This window comes from Pelobates fuscus, chromosome 1 (assembly GCF_036172605.1).
Source record: "Pelobates fuscus isolate aPelFus1 chromosome 1, aPelFus1.pri, whole genome shotgun sequence".
Lineage (NCBI taxonomy): Eukaryota > Metazoa > Chordata > Amphibia > Anura > Pelobatidae > Pelobates > Pelobates fuscus.
In genome coordinates, this window is record NC_086317.1 from 260,941,809 (window position 1) to 260,967,507 (window position 25,699).

At 36.3% G+C, this 25,699-nt stretch overlaps 1 protein-coding gene across 2 annotated transcripts in view; it reads left to right on the top strand.

Moving 5' to 3' along the window:
* Positions 1-15,017, top strand: part of NHS (NHS actin remodeling regulator) — a 218,579-nt gene extending 203,562 nt beyond the window's left edge. The window contains exons 3-9 of one of the 2 annotated variants that reach the window (XM_063456850.1): positions 64-194; positions 2,683-2,745; positions 5,176-5,365; positions 7,512-7,643; positions 8,455-11,409; positions 13,197-13,323; positions 14,312-15,017. In XM_063456850.1, coding sequence (XP_063312920.1) covers positions 64-194; positions 2,683-2,745; positions 5,176-5,365; positions 7,512-7,643; positions 8,455-11,409; positions 13,197-13,323; positions 14,312-15,017 — 4,304 coding nt within the window. The remainder of the gene's footprint in view (positions 1-63; positions 195-2,682; positions 2,746-5,175; positions 5,366-7,511; positions 7,644-8,454; positions 11,410-13,196; positions 13,324-14,311) is intronic. The other variant, XM_063456858.1, reaches the window with a different exon arrangement.
* Positions 15,018-25,699: the final 10,682 nt, after the last annotated feature.

Consider the following 25,699-nt stretch of genomic DNA (forward strand, 5'->3'; position numbering starts at 1 on the left):
CTTGTATTAAAAATAGGCATTAAATGTGTATGTTGTTGATTTTTTTTTCTCCATAAAAAACAGAACAGCGGGCCCAGCTGGATATCAGAGAAAGGAGGTTTATGGGCTCTGTGTTCGCAGCTCCTCCATTTCCCCCATACCCAGCAGTTCAAACACTCAAGAGGAGAGAGATAAAGGAACACCATGCTGTACCAGTAAGTATAGTTTTTCAGTTCTTCCATTCAATACTTTGTTTTGATTCCTGTTTGTAACAAAGCAATTTTCGCACTGAATTCTATTTTTGTAAGTATAAAAAAATAAAACCATTTCTACTGTACATATTTTTCCTTTTATACATACCCTAATAAAGAAGCCACAAAAATAAAATCACGATTCATTAGCAGGATTATGTAATGCAAAAACATGAACTCCTGGAATGTCATACAATGCATGTGCACATTATTGACAATTATATTGGCAACTAGCACGATGAACAAATATATATGAACAACAGTCCTCAAACTGAGAAATTACAGCAAAATAAACAGAAGAAAATGTATTAAGAATTATAATGAGAATTAATTTTTTTTTTAGATTTTGTCTTTATTCTGTCATATAATATACTATACTGTAAACTGCTGGACTTGTTATGACTCAGTTATAGTATGTTAGTGTGATCACATAAGGATATATATGCTATACACTTATTTAAAAACACAATTTTGAAATCTAGGCTGAATTAGAGAAGCTGAACTATTGGTTTAATTATAAAACATGTCCATATAACAATTTGTTATTAAACTGTGCTACTTGGTTTTTCTGTTCAATGTTTTGCAAATAAAACCTACAATTATTTTCAGTTTATAGTGGTTATAAAAAATATGAAATAAATGTCCATAGTATTACCTTTATAGGGAAAGTCTAAGCACCAAAAAAACGTTTGCATAACCCAGCGGTTCCCAAACTGGGTGCCAGGTGCTGTGACAGGCACACAGGGGTGGCGCGTAATGTTTTCACGGTGCTATGATTATTGCACCAGGGAAACATTACTGCTCGACAGGGGCCCGGTCGGGTGCCGGCTGGGAGGAAGGGACAGCCTGTCACTTCCTCCATGCATTATGCAGGGAGACAGCGTGGGAGGGAGAGGAGGCAGCTGCAGCATGAGGGCAGAAGAGCACCGCAGGAGCTGCTCCAGGCCCATCACTCACACCAGCCAGCAGGACTCCAAGCCACCCTCCTGGACACATAATGTAAGATAACAGGAGGGTGACTGGAGATAAAAAAAAATAAATCACGTGTGTATGAGTGTGAGTGTGTGTATGAGTATGTGTGTATGAGTATGTGTGTGTGTATGTGTATAAGTGTGTCTGTGCGTGTGTCAGGGTGTTTTTGTGTGTGTGTGTGTGAGCGTCATGGTGTGCATCTGTGTGTGTATATATATATATGTCAGTGTGAGTCTGTGCGCACACATCTGTGTATGTGCATATGTGTGTCAGGGTGTGTTTTGATGTCAGTGTGTGTGTATGTGTGTCATGGTGTGTGCATGTATCAGTGTTTGTGTGTGTCAGGATGCCTGTGTGTATATGTTGTTGTGTATCTATGTGTGTGTATGTGTTGGTGTCTATATGAATTTGTGTGTATGTGTTGGTGTATTTATATGTAGCTGTTTGTTAATGTGCATGAATATCTGTGTAAGTTTGTATGTATGTGGTAGTGTATGTAGTGTACGCTGTACAGATATACAACCTATACATTTTGACTTGGTGTGCCTTTAAAAAATATTGAAATATTAAGGGCGCCTTGAACCTAAAAAGTTTGGGAACCACTGGCATAGTCCCTTAAGAACAGAGGCAATTGTCCAAGTACTGAAATAAAGCATATCCTAGAATTTGTTCAACTATAATTACTATGCATTTAATAGCCCACAAACTTTTCATTATGAACTTCATTTTCACTTTGCTGTGCTGATGGGAGGACTGGTCAATCTGTCCGTCCAACAGACGAGCACTTGTAGAAATTTCTCAGTGCAGGAACATAAAGATTTTGTAGGGGTTTGCCTAGTCCTAGCCCAGAGGTAGACAATCTTCAGCACTCCAGATGTCGTGGACAACATCTCCCATAATGCTCTTACAGTCGTGCTGGCAAAGCATCTAGGAAGTTGTAGTCCTCCACAACGGGAGTGCCAAAGTCACCTACCCCCGTCGAAGCCATGAGCCCAGCACATACCCAGGCATATTGCTGTGTATGCGTGAAAGTTAAAATTGTTTGTGTATGTGCTGTACTGCGCACTAACACTACTTTGAGATGGGATTCTAGCACCCAACACTGGATTCCCATCAGTAGAGCAAAGTGAAAGTCCTTATTTCAGAATGTAGTAGGTCATTGGTAGGTAACCTTCAGCACTCCAGATGTCGTGGATTAAATCTCCCATAATTCTGGCAAAGCACTTGGAGTGCCGAAAGTTGTCTATCCCTGTTGTAGGCTATAACATACAACATAATCTCTAAATTATAAATAGCAGATTAATGGTTTTAACCTCTAACAGAACAGTGAAACGTTGCCAGTTGATTGTCATGTTGTAGTTCCATTGTTCACTTTAATGTACTCATTTTTATTTTCTATAGTCACTGTATCAGCATGTACCATGACATTTTACCCACATGCGCATGTTTTAATTTATTTTCCTACATTTTATATTCTTAGTTTAACAGAACCCGTCCGCCCTCCCCCACTGAATGTTGTCATTTGACTCCATGGAGTAGAAAGGTATTGGAAAGCAAAAATGCACGTTTTCCTCTGTCATAGCCCTTACTGCACTCTTTCATCTCAATACTACTACTATACTTACCTTTCCTTTTCCTGTTAACACTTCCTTTTTCCTGTTAACCATAGGTGATACAAACAGTGTGCATGAAGCACGGAATAAGTGTTCATAGTTTTTTTCTATATCTATTTTTAATGGTGGGTTTTGGTAGTGTCCGTGTGTCAGTAAAAGCATATTTAAACCAGGATCTAACAAGGTTAGATGCCAAAGTGTAAATAGCCCTAAATTTAAAGTGAATTTCAACTTTTAAAGGGATTCTATAAAGCCATTTTCCTGGCACTATAAAATCCTACAGTGCCCCCTCGCTTGCGCCCCCCACTTCCTCCCGTGGCGCTGAAGGTGTTAAAACCCCTTCAGTCACTTACCTGAATCCAGCGTCAATGTCCCTCGCTGCTGGGTCAGGCTCCATCCATGCTCCTCCTCCACCGCGCTCGCATTAGGATCTCCCCATAGGAAATGTTTTCCTATGGGGATTCCGGTGACGCTGGAAGTCCTCATGCAGAGCATGAGGACGTCCAGCATCATTTAGATGACAAAAAGTCAGTAGACAGCCACTAGAGGAGGAGTTAACTCTGAGATGTAATTATTGCAGTTTCTCAGAAACTGCAATAATTACCACTGTAGTGTAAAGGGACATGGGACATTGCACCCAGACCACTTCAATGAGCTAATGTGGTCTGGGTGCCTACAGTATCCCTTTAGGTCAAAAGTGGAAATGAAAAAATTGTTCACTATTCACTTTCAATTAACTTTGAATTCCCAACAATTCCCACTTTATTGACTAAGCATGCATTAAATATTAAGATAGGGTAAATATTCTAGTAATTTAGCAGATGCACTGAAAATGTCTACTCTTCATTGCATTGAATCTTTTATTGCCAATTATTTTAATACAGATGATTAGATAGGCATTTCATACAAGGCCAAAACTCCTTCATTAAAACTGGAGGGTTGGCATGAGTCGGATCACTACACAACTATTGTCCAAGGCCCTATTGTGATTCAGTGTAGGAATCGGCAGCAAAATCTACCCTTTTCCCCCTTATTTCAGAAAACTTTTTTTCTGTCAAGTTACCTAGGAAACGAGGTTCTTTGTGTTTGAATCTTGTATGAGCTATTCATGTCTGCTGGGAATGAACACAAAAGCTGCAGACGGAACAAGAAAGTGAAAAAGATGTAGTCTTTTCAGCCAAGTAATATTTAAAATTCTATATCCTGTAAGATATATCTTGCACTAGAAGAAAATGTTGATAAGGTAAGCTCTGTAATGAACTATTTTATAACTCAGGTGCTGCAAGCATCTAGCACGAGCTCGTGGGTGACAGGGACAGTAAATAGCAGAAAGTCAATTTCACCCATGTTTTGAACGAAGTTAGATGATACCAGACAAACAGAGCACTCTTTATACAGAATATAAATCATACGTATACACTATTATTTTATTTTGCCTATAGAGGATTTCATATCAGCAGTAACAATTATTGGGAACAAGCTCGTTTTACATTGGCAATTGCAATTGCAAGTTGGTAATCTGTAAATAGACTGGAGATTTGGTAGTGCCAACTCTATCAGGACTTGAAGCTTATACAATATAGAATATATACCATTGTTACCTATCTTCTAAATATATTGTTTACTCCTTTCTGTCTGCTAATGTTCTGTTTTCCTTACTAACAATATAGCAATTTGTGAGATGTATTCTTTCTATAACTGTCTTTGTTTATATTACCATGCAAAGTGTTTGATATGCTTAGATATGTTTTTGTTTTAAGGTTTGTGCTCGTATAGCTAATGAAAAGGCTATATATTTAACGAGATGTTAATATTAAGCCACATTGTATTTGCAATATAAGTGTTATATATTTGTTAAATCAATAAATTTGTATGTTTAGTGTGTGATCTTGGACAGTGAATGACCACATTATACTGGTGATTATCTCATAGCTCACAACACTGAAAGGCATGAGATAAGTATGGGTAGGCAGGAACTGAGAGTGGAGTCGTCAGTGATGCCACTTGCTAGAAAACGGGCAATCCCACCTGCTGTAGGGGCCTGTCTGGCCTGCCCCCATCCTACAGGACCTTACAGAGAGAACTGCTGAAGTGCTGTGTCTTGGGACTTTTGTGTGGCGACTTTTGTGTGACGTAAACTATATCAAGGTTATTCAATAAAGTGTGAATTTAAAGGGAGTTCAAATTATAGGCAAAACATAGCTGCATTGGAGAATTTTTCCAGTTTATCTATTTTGGCCTAAAATTCGAAACACTTTGACTTCCTGATTATTCACATTTCATGGTAAACTCCTGGATGACACTGGTAATTTATATTGCTTGTCATAAAAAAAATAACTTTAAATGTGTTCATTTTACAGCCCCATCCACCTCAAGATGAAGATGATGTACTTTTAGGGCAAAGACCCAAAAACCCTATACCCAATGTCCCATCTACACTGGACAAACAAACCAACTGGAACAAGGACTTACCCCTTCCCACTCCAGAGCAGAAAATGAAAGAGGAGTCTCAAGTGATTACCTCCTGCATAATCCCCATCAATGTCTCTGGTACAGTACTGAGAGCACACCTCTTGCCTAATTCTTTCATATTCATTAGCTTGAAGATATCTCTGGCCTATTAACTAACGATTAACCTTAAACTTGTATTACAACATATCTTTACCTATCAACCACTTAATACAAAAATATATATATGTAAATAGCAATACAGACATACCTCACTTCTATTCTATATACAGTATATCATATAATGCACCAAGTAATGCTAGAAGAAATGATCCTGTTAATTCATTTTTTTAGCTTGAGCAAAGTTGTTGTAGTATTTAGATTTTGGCTGGTGTTGTTTACATGAATGTTTTCTAGGGTTTTCTTTGAACTAAACAAAAGCAGTCTTTGAATGAGACATAATAGGAAGTCAATGTAGCTAATCATCTGATCATCACATGTAGATAGAAATCCGAGCTCTGGGTGACTTGATTTACTAGTTTATAATGTTGCTTGCTTGTATCAGAATATATTCTTATCTCTCATTGGCATCCAAAAGGTAGGGGACCATCATAATCATTCACACCCTCTTCTAGTTACAATGTACATAATTAGATTTATTAGAACGTTTCTTTTTACATACAAAGGATGCTTCTTTGCACAGATTCATCATGTATTATTAAGCACTGACCGGTGTGCGTATTTTTACTCTATATAATGAATAAATAGGAAGCTAGGATCCCTGGTGATTAGGAATTATACACGACACATTCCTTCCAACTGAGGATTTAACCTATCCTTTCACACAGCAGGGGTTATCTTGGATTTAATGTTATTATATAATAACACATATACTGTTAACATTTGACCCAATGGTTTTCCCTCCAGCATCAGACAACAAAATTATCTGCACATTAATAGCTTTTGAAGTGCCAATCCTGTTTAGTTTTATTTAATCCTAAATAACATTAAATGTTGCATTTGTAATTTACCTGCATTAATGTAGTCATGCGCCGTGGTGGGCAGCAATCCAATTATTTCACGATCCACTCCACTTGCGCAGTAAACGAAAACACACTTAAATAAATGTGAGTCTATGTATCTGTGTGTTTGTGTATTTGTGTTTCGAGCATTGTAAATAATATGTGTACATCACTTTCTTTCTAGCCAAAATAAAATCATAAAATAAACTTCCGTGTTAAATTATACCGAATAAAAAGTATGGTTGCAAGAAAAAACTTGAAAAAATATCTAAACATGAAAAGTATTGTTTGTGACTCTTTGCAAGCTGTTCTGTAATATAGTCCAGTAGTATTGTAAACACTGTTGCTCATCTGCCTTGCTACCAAGCAGTGATACAGTACATTATAGCCGGTTACTAATCCTCTAACACAGCCTGTTGTGCTGGCATAATGATCTGTGCAGCCAATAGAAGAACCCATGTGTTCATGCTTTATATTAAGCGGTCAGAAAGGTGGGGGACGCTGTCTTTTGATTAGAAAAGAAAACTCGTTCAAACACATGTTTTCATTGTTAAACGAATGCCTATTTAACCCCTTAAGGACACGTGACGGAAATATTCCGTCATGATTCCCTTTTATTCTAGAAGTTGTGTCCTTAGGGGGCTAAATCTTTTTCTACCCTAAGAATACAATATACATAATGTTTTTTTGCGCATCATAGTATCATTTTCTCATTAACCTCTACACTATCATGTTCTTTACTGTATACCTGTATGAGGGACTGAGTCCCTGCTTTATATTGATGGTCATACATCTTCATAAATATAACAAAGAAATACTTCTATGTATATGTTTATATATACAGCCATATAGACTAATATATATGTATGTGGGGGTTGATTAAGTTAATAGTATATTAAATTGACACAAGTGGCAGCCATTGTAGGGTACAAATTGGGTATATAGTTGATTGAGTCATGATTTAACCACTGCAAGTTACATAGTAAAACATTTATTAGAGAGAATATCTTCCTTTCACACATTGTGATTCGTATTGACTTTTAGCAATGATTATGTTAAATCATCACTAGATAGATAGACAGACAGACAGATAGATAGACAGATAGACACACAGCTAGATAGATAGATAGACAGACAGACAGACAGATAGATAGATAGATAGATAGATATTGAGATAGATAGATAGAGTATATATATTAATAGGCATTGTTGTCATTTGTTTTCAGGAGTTGGGTTTGACCGAGAGGCCAGCATACGTTGCTCCTTAGTTCACTCACAATCTGTTCTACAGCGGAGACGGAAATTAAGGAGACGGAAAACCATATCAGGAATTCCTAGGAGAGTTCAGCAAGAAATAGGTTTGTCACAGTTCAGTGATCATTGACAAGCATCAATAAATTGTATTGTGGAAATTGGCCGAATACCAGCACACCTTGGATCTAAACAATAAAAGCGGATTTGTATTATAGCATTCTTGGTGGTCCCAGAAAATGAAGGGACCCTAATTTTTTTGTCTTTGGAAATAGAATTCCTTGTCTTAGTAACATTTATGTGAGTAATTAGAATCATTGTGGCTTACAGTATACATTGAGTCAATGCTGCAATCATTTTCCATTACTGTTATTAGCAGCTCAGCAGTAATGCCTTGAAACATTCTGTCATGCATCAAAAGGGCAAAAGAGACACAATGCGGTAGTAGCACACATTGAAAGAGTGCTGATAGTGTTCAATGATTAGCATAGTTTATCGTATGAATGAATATGGAGCTGTGTGAGTAATGGAAATATCATATGATCTGGGTTCATATCCACTGGAGGATGCATTGGGAATTATAGGTCAAGGCACAACATTTTACAAATCTACTATATTTGACAGGCCTACAAATTACTCACCAATGCAAAGCTGCAGAATCCATGGCACTCTTACCTTATTGTAGGTGCATGTGTACTAACATGCCTTTTCTCCCTTTCACAGACTCTGTGATATCAAGGGGAGAGTTTGTCTGTGAGAAACATTGTAGAAATTTAGACTACTGGATCAGTAAATTAAATCCGGATTTGGATTTACTGTTCCCTTTAAAAATATGAATGCATTATAGACATGTACACGTGTATACAGTTACGTAGCGATTAAGGAAACATGTGACATATATCTTTTTTTGTATTTTAGATTCAGATGAATCCCCAGTGGCAAGAGAGCGTAATGTTATAGTTCATACCAATCCCGACCTTGCCAATTCTGCAAACAGGAGATCTGGAACCAGGGATACAGAGTGCCAAACAGAAGAAATTCTTATTGCTGCTCCTTCCAGAAGAAGAATTAGAGCTCAGAGGGGCCAAGGAGTAGCAGCATCACTCTCTCATTCTGCTGGGAATATTGCAGCCCTTACAGAGGGTGCTGATCCAATATACGCAACAGTGTCAAATCGAGTTCGCTCGCGGAGTCTTCCTAGAGAAGGTGCTAGAGCAACCAGTGATCACAGCCGTAGTGCACAGTCTTCAACATATGAAGATGATTGCTACATAGCCAGCTCAGAGAGATCACTTAAGAATGATGAAGACAGATTAATTAGCCACAATTCCCCAGAACATCAAACATTAGGTTTCGCATATTCTCAACACAATCACAGCCCACCATTAAACTTAATTGAAAGAGGCAGGTCGAGGCTATCGAGAATGGCAGATTCAGGCAGCTGTGATATTTCTTCAAATTCAGATACTTTTGGAAGTCCTGTACATTTAATTTCTACAGCGGGAGTATTGTTGAGCACTCACATTGATCAAAAAGATGATCATCAGTCATCTAGTGGTAACTGGAGTGGGAGTAGTTCGACTTGCCCCTCACAAACATCAGAAACAATCCCTCCAGCAGCATCTCCTCCTCTCACTGGGTCTTCACACTGTGACTCTGAGTTATCTTTGAATACTGTTCCCCAGGCAAGTGAAGATTCTAATGTCTTCATTGAACCATATGGTGATGACCATATGGAGAGCATCAGAGGTCACAGAGCCAGCTCTTTTACATCTACAGTTGCTGATTTGCTTGATGATCCAAACAACAGCAACACAAGTGATAGTGAGTGGAACTATCTACACCATCACCACAATGCTTCATGCCGTCGAGATTTTAGCCCGCCACATTTAAAAACAGATAATTTGGGTTGCCAAAGTTTTACCAGTATGGGCACATACGATAGCTTTCTTGAAAAACCTGCATCAGAAAAAGCAGACACAGGCTCTCATTTTTCTGTGGACACTGAAGGATATTATACCTCCATGCATTTTGACTGTGGTCTTAATGGTAACAGGAGTTATAGTTGTAACTATGCACCTACAGGGTGTGAGGTTGACCTAGATACTGGTGTTTCTTCCATGAATACAGACTGTGTTTGGCACCGCTACATAGATCACAGAAGGCAGGGGAGGCCGAGCTTCTCATTTAAGAAACCAAAGGCAAAGCCGCCACCACCAAATCGAAGTTCATCTTTGAGGAAATCGGACAACCACACAGATGTTCTTGAGAAGAAAGAGCCAAAGATAACTAGTGGGCAGCCAGTGCTTCATACCTCAAGGGAAATGAAGTTGCCTCTTGATATTTCAAATACACCTTCAAGAACAGAAACTTTTGCTCCACCTAATAAACAAGATGTACTATGGGACAATCAGGAAGATAATGAATTAAAAAGCACTCAGTTTGTTACCCAAGACATTCCCTCGTTTAAAGATGAAAGCAGTGAACAATCTCACTATGCAGATCTCTGGCTCCTCAACGACTTGAAATCAAATGATCCTTACAGGTCTTTATCAAATTCTAGCACTGCTACTGGTACTACGGTTATAGAATGCATTAAGTCACCAGAGAGTTCTGAATCACAAACATCACAATCTGAATCCAGAGCAACAACACCTTCTCTTCCTTCAGTAGAGAATGAATTTAAGTTAGCTTCTCCAGAAAAGCTAGCTGGTTTAGCATCACCATCTAGCGGCTACTCTAGCCAGTCTGAAACACCAACATCATCCTTCCCAACCCCATTCTTTTCTGGGCCATTGTCCCCTGGGGGTGGCAAAAGAAAGCCAAAAGTTCCAGAAAGGAAATCCTCTTTACAGCATCCGTCTTCAAAATGTGGTAATATATTATTAAACAAAGATTTAGAATTGCCAACTATACCTCCTACCCATCTTGACTTAAGTGCCCTTCATGTGATACATAAACCTTTACCTTACAGGCCACAGGTGCATGTATTTAACCATACTAATCAGAATATGGCAGAAGAGCAGCTAGGTTCAAATTCTTCACAAGCACTTGCGATAACACCTTCTGTTTTGAAATCTGTCCATCTCAGAACCGTCAACAAACACAACAGAGAGTGTGTTCATAAAGAAAATAGCAGCAAGCTTTTATGCATACAGGATCCAATGATTATTGTGGACACCTATACTCCTGACAAATCAAATGTAATGGCAACAAACAAACCTATACTGCGTCAGTTTTCTACTGAAGAAGCCATGCTACCCTTTATTGATGCATCACCTGTTGATACAAGCCCGGAGAATATGTTTTTTGGACAGACTGGTCTATTCACAGGACATGGAATATACAAGGAGGAGAGAATTGCACCCATAAGTAGAGTAACTGAACTAGTTGAGCCAGACAAACACCAAATACTTCGAGCCGATGACATAATAGAAGAAACTATTTTTACGGCACAACCTGAAACAATTATAAAATCTTATCAGGAGTATTCAATGAGTAATAGTCAGATAGTTGTTGAGCAAAGATCTCACCCACAAGAAGATAGTCAAGTCAAGATAGAACAGGAGCATCAACTACAATGTGAGACAGTAAACATATCTAAACCTGGACAAAGCACAGCTGGGTTTGATGTGCCAGACAGAAGCAGTAAGGTGTATACTGAGCTCAGCAATCAGCCTGGCCTAAGCAACAATGACAAAGTGCCTGGAAATACTCTCAGCTTTCAATCAGAGATCTCTACTGTAAGTCCACTCAGCGACGGATGTCCAGAGCAGGAATTTGAAACTCTATCAGGTATTCCAACCAAAAGTGCCTCAGAGGAAAACAGGACAAATTATGGATCAGAGGTCATGGATGATGTCTCCTGGAAAGGTAAACAGTTTTACTCTTATTAAAAAATTATTTGTCATTTTGTTTAATTTGGTATGAAGAAATGTACCCAGAAGATGTATTGTAAATTTACATCAGCTTTATGGAATTCTGAGCAGACATCATCAACATCATCTTTTGATGGATGTATCCATTGTGTGATGTTATTACCCTGATAGCTAGTTAGTATCCTCTACTTAACAAGCAATAAAATTACATTTTATAAAAATATTTTAGATAGGTTAAAGGGACACTATAGTCACCAGAACAACTAAAGCTTATGGTGTTTGTTCTGGTGAGTAGAATCATTCCCTTCAGACTTTTTGCAGTAAACACAGTCTTTTCAGAGAAAATGCAGTGTTTACATTACAGTCTAAGTATAACTCCGCCGGCCACTCTTCAGATGGCTACTAGAGGTGCTTCTAGGGGCAGTGCTGCACACTGTGCATTGCTGCCATTCAGTGTCTCCACCCTCTGCATGGACACACTGAACTTTCCTCATAGAGATGCATTGATTCAATGTATCTCTGCGAAGAGATGTGGATTATCCAGGGTTGTGTTTGACGTGTGCTGGCTCTGTCCCTGATCTGCCTCCTTGACAGTCTCAGCCAATCCTATGGGAAAACATTGTGATTGGCTCATGTAATCACTTCTGATCATGTCAGCAAAGCAGGGAGGGCAGCAGCTGCAGGCTTGAATACAAGTAAGATTTTACTATATTTAGGGAGGCAAGGGGAGGCTGGGGGGGGGGGGGGAGTGGGTGTTAGATGGTGATATTTACACTATAGAGTCAGGAATACATGTTTGTGTTCCTGACCCTAAAGTGTTCCTTTAATATGTTCTACATTTATTTTTTTATAACAGCATGGGGAAAACTAATGATAGCATAGATATATATTTTTCTTTTAGATATAAAACATTAATTAAAATGATCAAATAATCAGGTGTTTATACTAAACACACCTGAATATCATGTTTTAATTTTCTACCACATTAATACATAATTTGTAGAAATTTCTATGCCAGCATTATGAATGTAAATGAATAAGACATATTAATATTTAAGATAATTGTATAGTTTGGTTTGGCCACAGCATCTGTGAATGTTCAGTAACCATAACAGTTTAATAAAACACAAATGTATACACAGAGCCTAGAGGAGACATAGAAATTTTTTTTTATTTTTTTTTAATCATTGGCACGCTGTAATATTGTGCACGCATGGTTCAGTAGATGGTATCCATGAGATAGTTAACACATGCTCATGGTTCTGCCATTTAAAATGCATTGAATTAGAATGAGTAGAGCAGTAGCTGAGAGGGACAGTTGCAGGTAGCTCTGTGTTACAGGAGAGGAGAGGTTGTGAAGATTGCCAAGCACATAGGGGATACACATTGCCAGAACCAGTCATGGCAGCAGGGAGGTGGGTGCTAATATGTGCTGGCCCTTCTTCTAACTATATTATGTTACTACTATATTTTATCTCACTATAGTATGTTATCTAACTATATTATGTTATCTCATGTGCGCAATTTAGTAGATCGTGCCCACTCGTTAACTTTATTGTGCCCAGAAATTAGTTAAACTGTAAAAACATTAACAATCTTACGATCTACTAAACAGTGCATGTGAGATAATACAGCATGCCCACAATTAAAATATAAAACATTACCATGTCACTTCCAGGGCCCCATACCTAACGGTGTCTTATCTTATGCATATGGATATATATATATATAGATATTGTTTGTTTGAGTGTAAACTGTGAATTTTTTTCTGTTATTCTGCAGAATCTTCTCAGAGTGAGGACTCTATCACTTCTCCAATTAGTGAGGATTCCCAGGCTGACATAGATGATGTTTTTGTATCACCGAACAAACCCCGCACTACTGAGGATCTATTTGCTGTGATTCACAGGTAACCAAAAGTATTATTTCATAATTTCATATTGTCACTTAAAGGACAATTGTCATCAAATTTTCACTTCTCGCTTTTTAAAAGTTTATTACATTTAATGAAGCTTAATGATTTAAAAAAAAAAATGATGAATATTGATTTTTTTGAGAAAGTTTTACTTTTTAATCCGGCTGAGCAGCCATATTAGATGATACTCTACTGTTATCTGACCAACTGATGTTCATGTTAACTTGCAGGAGCAGGCAAGTATAGTAACAGTTGATCAGAAAAAAATAATTAAGTTTGATTGAATGTCATAAAGAATTGAAAATATGATGACTGTTATCTTTTAAAGGGACATTGCATGTAATTAAACAAATTGGAATCCATGCTTGGATTATAATGGAATGAGCTCCTTGTTCTAAGTTTCCCTGTAATAAAAAGTAACAAAACACTACTGCAGAAGAAAAATGTCCATAGACCATTGTAAAGCACAACTATGTAGCCCAGAAAAATCAACAGATCTGTCTTCCCAAAGATTAGTGTGGTGGATATGGGTGCTATGAGACTTTGGATGTAATCCTCCCTTTTTGACAAACCATTGATAGTGGTAAAACAAAATTCTCTCTTCAAAATCTGAAGCTCAGCCCCTCTGCAGAATAATGTAGCCGATTCACTTATGTATTATCTATCCAAAGGCATACAAACTTGGATGACAATAATAGGCCACCAGTGCTGGGCTAATAATAAAATGGTACCCACAGACTCATAGGAAAATCAAAACTAAACCAATGAGTTGTAGTGCTAATGATGCTCCTTAAAAATAAGTAGACAAGAGTGGATTATTCTGCCCTAGCCTAGTTATGTTTCAGAAGTAAATGTCAACAGTGTACATACAGAATATGCTTTACATAGGACATTTATTATTTGCATCACAAAATGTATTTTCTTCTATATAAAATGCATTTCTTTTTTTAAAACTTTATGTTATGTGATCACGTCATTACAGATCCAAAAGAAAAGTACTTGGAAGAAAAGATTCTGGAGAAAGCACTGTAAAAAATAAATCAAGAGCTTTAACAGCAAGCAACACAGCCACCCCAGCAGGTTCCACCCCAGCAGGTTCCACCTCAGCAGGTTCCACCCCAGCAGGTTCCACCCCAGCAGGTTCCACCTCAGCAGGTTCCACCCCAGCTGGTTCCACCCCAGCTGGTTCCACCTCAGTAAGTTCCACTCCACCAGGTTCTCAACGATCTCCAGGTCTGATCTACAGGAATGCCAAAAAATCAAATACTTCAAATGAGGAATTTAAATTACTTCTTTTAAAAAAAGGTAGCAGATCAGATACCAGCTACCGCATGTCTGCTACTGAAATATTGAAGAGTCCAGTAACTCCCAAATCACTTGGTGATTTTTCACTAGAGTCTTCTCCTAGCTCGGAAGAGGCTTCCCAATTAGCGACTGGTGGTGATGCATTCTCCCCTCCTTCCCCTTGCTCTACTCGGGTCATGTCTGAGAGCTTTTCCTCAAAGTCTGGCACTATGTCTGCTGCCTCCAGAGTGGGCAGGTCCCGAGTGCCTCCTGCAGCAAGCAGCAGTCGTTACAGTGTCAGGTGCCGACTATACAATGCGCCAATGCAGGCCATCTCAGAAGGTGAGACAGAAAACTCAGATGGTAGCCCTCATGATGACAGATCCTCACAGAGCTCCACGTAGGACCTCTATTTACATTACAGCAGAAACAGACTGACTGCCACAAACATTTGTCTCATACTTTTTCCAAACTCTGTTTGATACTAGTCTTGTGCCAGCCCACCAACAAAGGTGGTGGGGATTGAGATCGCTGCAACTGAAGGAATTTCTTCTTCACAGACCTATTTTCCCCCAAAACAAAAAACATAATTTAGCATATGGTAAAAAGAGGATAAGAAGATGGTTTGTATTAATTTTATTACCTGGATCCTACTTCCAAATGAACTTTTCACAAAAAAGTCATAATTTGCCATATATACAGTTTGCGTTTGAAGAAGTAGGATCTAAAAGAATAAAAAAAAAAAAAAAAATACTACTAATAATAATTAGGGGACTGAAATGTTAACCTAGCATTGGTAGAACACAATGAACTGAGAATATATTAGTGCAATTATTTGTCATTTTAGCAGTCCTAAGGAAGAATTGCATCATCTGTGTTTACTAAACTACTTTTTTACCTTAATTCCTTATATCAATTATTTAGTCAAATCAATCTTAAGGTGCCATTGGGTTACATAAAAAGGATAACAATGCTATATAAACAAAGTTGGTATTGTAAAAACAGTTAAATATTACTTTGCTGAAGTGCTTCCCTGGGAACCAAGCAGATTGGAAAAAGGAGGAAAAAAAGAGCATAAACTAGGTATTTTTGTACATGAAAAAAGACAACGCGAACTTTCACAGTTAAAAAAACTGTAAATATAATATTTTTGATAATATTGTAAATATGAATATTAGACTAAATGTGGATATGCATCCATTGAGTATAAGGCATTAGAATTTCTTGAGAGTTTAACTCTCCTTCTGCTAAACAATATGTTGCAGCACTGATTGGTTAAGAGGAAAACAGAGGTGAAAAGGTAATTGTATTCTGTGAATACCATCTTCTTATTCTGAGTCACAGTAATACATGTCCATTATTAACAAAGATAATAATTAAGAGCCTCAAATTTGTTTTTGTACATTTTTAGAAATCAAAAACATACTTTTTTTAAGGTTTTATTATGTATAATTAATCTTGGAAGTACTGTAATTTTCATTTTATTTTCATTTTTTTCACAATGTGAGTTTCCTTTGGGCAGTTGGGCAAAGCATTTACATAAAAGTAACACAAGAGAGAGGAATACTGGCAACTGGAAAGGATGTCATTGTGAGCCAGGTCTAAAATATTTAATTAAAATTGTGAGACATGTTTAATCAGTAATATATTGGAAGCTCCCAGGCCACAATACATAAGATGTGCATGCGCGTGTGTGATATATAGATATATATATATATAGATATATGTATATATATATCTATCTATATATATATATATATGCATACATATATATCAATGTGTGATTAGAAGGAAATCTTCATTGGTTATAGTTTGATGTTCTGCTACTGATAGAATATAACAATTGTACAGAACTTGCATGTAGCCAGTCCCCACAGTTCCCAGTGGAGTACTCACAGAAGATTTCATGGAATATTTCTGTAAAAAAAGGCACTTTTAAAAGGTTTGTCAATTGGAAAGTAGACTGGTAGAAGTGCCATGAAAATGAAAATATAACAGAATACGGAAGAGCACAATCCTGTTAAAAATATTAAATACCATGAAAAAATAAAAACATGTTTTAAAAAATGTATAATTAAATTATGTATCTTGCATGCTAGTGGCAATAGAAATGAAAATGAAAATATTTTCCTTGAAGAACAAGACAAATTACACAATAGCTCAAAGTTAATATAAAAAGGTCAAGTATAGCACTTGCTTGATATTGATAGCAGAACCAACAAATATGTAGTATTCATGAAATCATACCCAACCAGACTGTGTGAGACCTTTCTATTCATTAACAAATAGACACATTATTATATAAAACTGCTTCTATTGATCCATTATATTCAATAAAGGAAAATCTAGACAGTCATTATCTGGGTTGTCTCATGGCATTTTCACTGTAGTGAACATTACCAGGTTGACTCCCTAGCCAGCTGCCTCATTCTTCATAGTAAGATAGGCATGCAGATTACTCAGTGTTTAACTGTCTGAGTGTCCCTAAGAGAAACTCAAATCAAGTACACACACACACACACACTTACACATACATAACACTAGTTATTGAAGTTCACAGGAAATGCAATTGGGGAGATTGTTTTTATGCTAGTATTAGAGATTTAGTGTATATTATTTAAATACACTAATCCTTTATTGCTTGTTACATTGTTACGTGACTCTCAATAAAACAAACAAAAAAACTGAAAATAAGCAAAACATTAAAAATTATGTTATAAATCAGTTTATTTGTATAAAAAGTCCAACTGAACAACTTTGATTCTTTTTTTCCATTAATTTTAAGTGAAGGTTCGTTGTCACGTGACCTGTGTGTTACGTGGGATTTTTACTGTTACAAAACAATTGTAAGGAAGTAAGTGGGATACAATACATAAATTTAGTGGCCAACAAAACAAAACTGAACCAAACTTGTTAGTATTATAAAAAAAATAAAAAAAAAAATAAAAAAAAATCAAGCTCTTATATGCATTTGAAATGTATAGATCCAAACTATCAGAGAATTGCACCTCTACCGCTTTGGTTGAAATATTATTTAACTATTTGACTGCTGGAGGTAACAAAACTGAAGATGCTAGTCCAGCTTGTAGAAATGTTAGTCACACATTTCACTTAATTAACTTCTTAACTGTAAACTTGAATAGAAGGATACAGAAAGTGCATTGACAGACAGAGCAGAGATTTGTAAGCTAAATGACATTAAATTGCTTGAGGTTTTGCACAAACAAAAAGTCAAGGATTGACTTGCACTTTTGTTAACGAATAAGACAAAAATGTCAATCGACAAATTGTTTTTTACTATTGAAATCAAATGGGAGTAATGTTTACATTACACATGTTTATGGAGATACAAAGAGTTCAGCAAGTTGAAAGGGATGTGTATGGCATGGTTTGGCTTTGACTGAACTGGAAAGGTTATTTTTGGTACACAAAGTGACGGCAGATGTTCATAAGTGTGTGACAGTGCATCAGGGCACTGATCAGTTACCTTGTTTGAGATATTTTCTACACCTCCAAATCACCTTCAATGGCCTCAGTAAAAGGGGCAGCACCAAGCATAAATTAGGTTGTTTCTGGCCATGAAGTATATAAGGACACCCTGTAAAAAAGGTCAGGAAATAGTAACTTCCCTTTCTGACATGTAATTATTTCTCCTTAGCCCAGCTGTTAAACCAAGAGCAGAGGTATGGGTATCAACACAATGGACATTCAGTATCTAACCACAGTAAAACTATATGCACAGTCTAATAAAGTGTTACATGAGTGAATGCCAAGTGTACTAATGTGGGTACACTACATCCCAATATAAAATTATTGTTACATCCTGTGACTAAAAGTACCGTTATATATATTTCTTGCTTCTCCAGCATTCAAAAGGTTTAATGAAGGACATACAGTATATGATTAATATCACTATATATGGCAGCATTGAAAGCTATTCTCCAAAGCATGTATTTTTATGCAAGCATTTTGCATTGTCTGGTCAGCCGCTAACTCAGCATTCCAGGTTAAAATTTAAAGCATTAAAGTTTTTCTAGGAGAAGTAAAGGGAAACCACATCAATATTATATGTGTTATGCTAATGGGTTAATTAATAAAATGGTGGATTTTGGAAACTGAAATTCAAATTCGCAAAAATATCCAAGCTGGGTATACAGCTCAGATGAAAAATGTCTTCATCTCTGCAGCCCCCAAATTCACTTTCTACTAAGTAAATGAGTATCAATATGATTATCTATCCATACATTAATTGTCTCTATACTGCATTGATAATTCTAAATGCTCAAAACACTGAAGAGGCAATAGCATGAATATATAAGTAGAAAACAATTGTCATTTACTGAGATTAGATGAATGCGGTTTTCTGTTCCTTAAGTTATAACTAGGATACTAGATTCTGATTATTTTAAAGGAATAATAAAGTTATTGAAATGTAGTGAGAGTGGTTAAACGAAGGCAAAATTGCAAGTGTTTTTCGGTTGTTGCAAGTTTTATGTATATAGAGATGAGAGGTTGGATTTTTATTCCATCATGCCAGGGGTGCCCAACAGATATCTCTCCAGTTATTGTAGGATTTCAAATGCCTTGCCATTTTGCCAGCCTTTTTTGCATTTGGTCTAATTGTCTAACCTACATGAATTGTGGAAGTATGGAACACATGCTTTATTCTGTAGCCCCACAACAGCTGTTGGCCACCCCTGCTCTATAATATGTACAGACTGTTTGTGTGTGACTGTATGTGTAGAGTGAGTGTTGAGGGTTACATATGACAGGATAATGATTTGTTTGCACAGGGTGGTGTATTTAGACATATATATTGTAGTTTTCAAACTAGCAAACTAAAGGGCATTTTGCATGTCAGTGAAGTGTTTTGGTTTCTTCCTGCTAAAACTGGCAGTCTGCTAATCAATGCACTTTTATGTATTTTACCAATTAGTGCAATATATAATCACAATTCTTATCTTCAATATAAGTAAGGTAACCGTTATTTTTAAAACAAGTGCAGTGCTAGGAAGACCAATCTTATTTGCTTGCTCCTAAATATAATGTTAGAGGCACACTATATTCACCATAACCACCATGTTCATTGTAGTTGTCATGGTGCAAACCTTCTAAATGTCCTGTCCAAACTGTTTTCAAACACCTTTTACAGCTTATCCCTTGGCCCTCCTCTTAGTTAACCTGGAAATTAACCTCCTCATTAGCCCATCCAACTTTGAGTAGAATTGACAGTCTAAAACCACTGTCTGAACTTTTCTGACCTTGGTGTTCTTATCCAGTCATTGCCCCCAAAGTTAGTAGTAAAAATGGAGATGTTCAATTAAATAGGATTTAACATTATAAAAAGAAATGCACGCATAGTAATGAATTATTTTCAAATCAGCCATTCATAGTAGTCCAAGCCACAGCCATGCATTCCTCTAGACTCAACTGCATATAAAGACATTATCAGACATTCACTATAAGGTATTAACAGACAATAATTATGTTATTAAAAGTCTTGTATTTGTTGTTATTGAAAGTACTACATTTAAAAGAAGGCATTACTAATATTAATTGATGTAGCTGCCTTTTCTATAATGATAGAACACGCGTATGACTGGGTCTAACCACATTTACATGTATCAATACAAGTATCTCATCATCTGTTCAACTGTTAGATATTTTGCTGATCAATTAAAAAAAAAAAAAAGAGTGATAACAAGGTCACAATCTAATAGCTATTATTCTTCCCAACATGAGTCAACTGAAATACTTGAGATTTTTGACTCATCTACAGCTTGATAAATATCATTGTGTGATTCTCCTTTAAGATTAATTTGACAACCATTGCCTTAACTGGTATAAAATGGCCAAGATAATATCTGTTTAAGGTGTTAATGTACTTAAATCCATTGCCATTAATTGATTTTACAGAGCTTGATCACCTAAACATATTTTATAATATTTTTTGGGGGGGAAATGTACAAAATAGATAATGCCAAGAACATATAAATATATATTTAAGAAATTAGAAGTATAAACATATGAATAGTTTTATTTTATTGCTAAAAGTAAAACTTATTTTATGGCATCATAATAGGCATCACCTAACCAAAAGATCATGGATTTGCGATTCTAAGGGGAAAAAAAATGTCTCAATTAATTTACATGAATATATGCAGAGTGCTTAATTGTTCAATATTTTCCCATGTACCTGCAAAATGTTGGTAATTTTCTCAGCACACAACCAATGGAATCTTTCTATCTTTCCTGAGCATAGATAGGAAATTCGGGCAGCTGTCATTATGTCCAGTCAGAATTAATTATCAAAATATATTAACTTTCTTAATGGGTTTCTTAGACAATGAAAAGAAAGTTATTACATTTTCTTCAAATTGTATTAATACTACTTAAATATCTGTTTTGTTGACCATTTAGAGTACTTTGTCTAACTAACTAATATTACAGCTTGACTAATTGAGTGATCGATAGAGATACTGATATTGTACCTGTTTGTTGTTTAGGACTGCATTTTGGGACCTGAACTCAGCCCATGAAATATTTTATCTACATCAGATTTCAAATTAGCTTAAAATATTTTGTGTTTCTGTTTTTTATAATTCAGGGTCCTTAGTTACAATTATTTTCCTCACCCAGATATATAAATACTAAATAAAATGTATTGCTCTTGCAATAGTTATGGGTTTTTAATCCAAGTCCGTAAGACATTTAGGTTAGCGTTCAGTGTCAAGCACTGTTTAATGCAAAACAGGATTGAGGCCGTATAATAGATATTTAATTATATCATTTCTTTAACGTGGCAATTACATATTATATTTTTGTGAGATTAAAGATGCGAGTAACAAAATGCTTTGATACTCATGTGTACAGTATAATGAATAATTATAAAAGGATAGCAAATCTTAAAACTAAATATATTATTTTAGACAGATGCTTTCCGTGTTGATAGGAGCAGTAGTTGAAATATGCAAATACATGTGTCTGTAAGCAGCTCAAGACTGCTTCAGTCCTATTACTGTGCACTGAAGATTAGTTTAGGCTGTAATTTGCAAGCATTACTGTTGGTTATGCTGGGATGAAACAAAGAATGCCCTTTTGAAACAAGTAGAATATACATCTTTATAAATGCTCCCCCCCCCCCCCCCCCCCCACCCTCAAAAACTGTTCATACGAGAGAACAGGTTACTGCATGCTTTTTATGTGAAAAACAATACTACTCATTTAAAGGAACACTATAGTGTTAGTAATACAAACCTGTATATATTATAGTGCTGGGATGGCGTTTGTTTAGGCGTCTGCCCCAGTTCTCTGTGATTTTACTCACACAGTGCTGCACACAGTACTGCACTGATATAGGTAGCACCCATAGTGGCTTTATGGGTGACTGCCACTAGAGGTGTTACAAGGCAACAGATTGTTTATAGTAACAAGCAAGAAGGAATTATTTTAGAATGGGAAAGTTGAGACAGAGCATAAACGAGGCAGGGTTAAAATGTAGTGTGCTTTAAAACATTTATTGTAGTGTTTGCAAAATGTATACAAGATTGAGCGTGCAAAAACAACAAGACACCACTAATGATTTAGTGCCTGGAGAGTCCCTTTAATCTATACTCCTATTTGAGCTAGTACCCCATCTAATATTTTTAAAGTGATAACCAGCTGAAAAAGTAGTTACCCAGCCTGCAACTTCACTGAAATGTTATTTTCTGCTTTAGAAAATCAGCTAATATTAAGTATTAAAACATGATGTTAATTACTTCTCTGCCTCGCTACCTTTGATAATGTTACTACATAAACTTAACTACCGTACTTCACAGTTGTTACCCCCAGGTTTGATTTATAGAATTTAAAACAACACAAACGCTTTGTTTTTCGTTTTTACATCTTTCGGTTCCTCAAATGGCCACAAATGTCATCTGAAATATGTTGCAACTTGTCATTAGTAAGCACTTGGTTAGATCCTATGTGTGCATCATCTATATGCATACTCGGTAGTCCATTTGCATGAGTGTTGCACAGGACTGCTTTTGATATATATATATATATATATATATGTGTGTGTGTGTGTGTGGACCAACTGGTTGGGTATGTGTCTCATACTGAAAGGTGCTAGCCTTCCTCAAATGTTATGATACCTAAACTATTCTGTTTAACAGGCCTTATAATACATAATTTGTACATTATAAAAATCACTGGCACCATTATTTTGACAGGTACAACACTGGTGCTAAAGGATAATGTGGCAAATCAAGGTAATCATTACTTACGGTATCACTTTGTGCTTTTACCCTTCTGAATATTATGCAGGGCATCTCACATCACACATAAATCAAGGACAAGTGAAAACCTTATAAATTCTGATGCTAATCTCCATGATGTCTAAATCTAACTAAAACACTGGTCATTTTCAAGAGTTCTAATAGTATTTTGACTATTAATTGTTAATGCAATTTGCTGTCAACACTTTTATAATGAATTTTATGTTTAAGCACAGCCTTAAGTAGCACAATTAAACTTTCTGTTCCATGCAAGTGCCATATAAATGTTTGTTTTTGACTGTTCTGTTTCAAGAATCAAGTTCAAAATATGAGAGAGTTTACAAGCTCTATCTCAGCAGCCCTTTACTGTGAATACAACTAACTGTGGTAGTGCTAAATTCAATTTATTTACCTAAGTAGCAGAAATAAAGCTAGTAACATAATGAAACCAGAGAAGACATCATCCTATAGTGGTAATTTTTTGAGAGGTGGGGTCAATAATCATACAGAAAAAATGTTCGACTTAACATAATTATATTGACATATGGTATTTATTTATTGCTTTTCAATATGCCAAGTACATTTGTATTGAAAACTTATGCCGTAATGCACTGGGCAGCTTTAAGTACGCTTCCATGACATAAGATGTACATTTTTTTTCCTAGCAGGGACCAAGACACGGAGAGGTGCAAGGTGCTTAATAACATTGTGTCTTGAGTGTGCTTATGGAAATTTTCCTTCATGGGGTACATGCATTCATGAAAATCTGTAAATGTATATTTGAAAATATACAGAGTTTATTCACTAAACTAGGAATTGTAGACAATTAACTGGTGAATTGAAAGATTTCTAGAAAAAAAAAGCTGACGTGAAGATTTTTGCAAATTCTGTCTAAAATGTTTAATCCCATAAAATTTTTCACGATTTCCAGTTTAGTGAATAAACTTCATAAACAAGGCAAACAATAACATTGCAGGTTAGAACATACCTAGTTAAAGAGAAACATATTTCAGTTCCTTTTGCTTAGACTTCAAGTACAAACCGCAAATCCTCTAGCCATATAGGTAATGATAGCAGCATCGTTTTTAAGAAATTCTTTGCAGGAATTCTGTTTGAAAATATAAACAGAAATATAGACATTATTTTAATGTCTTTATTCTCAGCAAATCTCTTTTAACAATGCTTTAAACAACACTCCAAGTAAAACAACCAATTGTAGTGGTTATGGTATCAGCAGTGTCCTGTTGCTAACCCGGTGTAATTTGTTTAACTGCTTTTAGGATTCTCTTCTACTGAGCTAAACAGGACCATGCAGTACTGCATTAAGTATCAGCTAAGCACTATCAGCCAGTGAGCACAGGCCTGCATTGGCCATGCTTAGCTGTCATGAGACATCCTGCTTCTCCTGCAGGAGAAGAGGGGATGCAGAATGGGCGACATGGGGACCCAAGTATACTAAAACCGTTTGACAAATTACCGTAGGATGTCTCTGTGTCACTCCTGGCACCATAAACACAACAACAAGCTGTAGTAGTTATGGTGCTTGGAGTGTTCCTTTAACACAAAACTAGGAAAGGTTCAACAATTAAAGGGACACTCCAGACCCCTAAAGCAATTTAGCTTGCTGGAAAGCTTTATGTGTGATTTAAAAAAAAAAAAGTGATTTCAATAGAAATTTACACTTTTATAAATTAATCTGATTACACCCCCTTGACATCGGGTCCTGTTATCTCTTGGTTTGGTTAGCTCAGTGGAGCTAAACTCGTGAGGCAGCAATTGCTCAGAGCACCTGACTTGCAAAGACTTCTCATTGAGCTGCATTGTAAATTCTGTGATTTGAAAAAAGAGGAGGGCCTGCAAAGGCTGAATACAAGAGATCTGTACATTTTTCAAGCTGTTTTTTTTAGATATACCCCCAAGGAAAAAAAATAATAATGAAATGCATGCATGTTTTCATTTTGGGTGTATCTACTAAACAGTCATTTTTTATTTACTTTGTATTTGGGCTGTGGAGTGTTCCTTTGAAAAACATATTTAACTGGAGCAAATTTGCAATGTCAGGGCAGTCAAGTCCTGAGATATTCCCAAAGCAGACAATGTATAAAAGAGCTCTGGATCCATGCTTGTGATTCCCAGTGACTGCCTATTTCAGGCTTGTTCACCATCCTTTGAAATTAACGTTCTGTTTGCACTGATGAAACAGATTTTTTTTTTTAACTACATAACTGTTTTTTCCTTTCCTTTTAACATTTCTTTTTGACTTTATGTTTAAGCAGGTTTATGATGAGAAGGAATAGTGAACAGAAAAGTACTTGCCAAATAATTAGGTTTGCGGTATAAATTGCTGCATTAGTGACCGATTTCATGCCAGATGCTAGAAGCAAGTTGTCTTAATGCCCACTAGTTAAGCAATCAAGTGCATTCTGTTACACTGAGAATTATTAACTAAACAGCAAGTTCTAGTGACTTTAAGCACATCTTGAGAAATGTAGGCTAAAATAGCTTAGTTGAATATTACTGCCAACTCTGCTAATTTGACTTTAAATTTGCAAGTATTCTAGAGTCACCATAACTTGAAGCTTAGTGCATAGACCCCAATGCATTGCTAGTCCAATAGCCACTGAAGGGTTGAATCACAATTTACAACTTCTCTTAGAAAGGTTGATGTGATATAACATACAAAAAAGAGATTACAGTGTTACTCTTTTAATGTAAGTATGGCACTCGTGGGAGGAAACGACAATGGTTAGTGGACTTGCATCCATTTGTATTTTTGTAATATCTGTAAATATGAACTTTTTAAATTTAAATTGTTGCAAAGATGG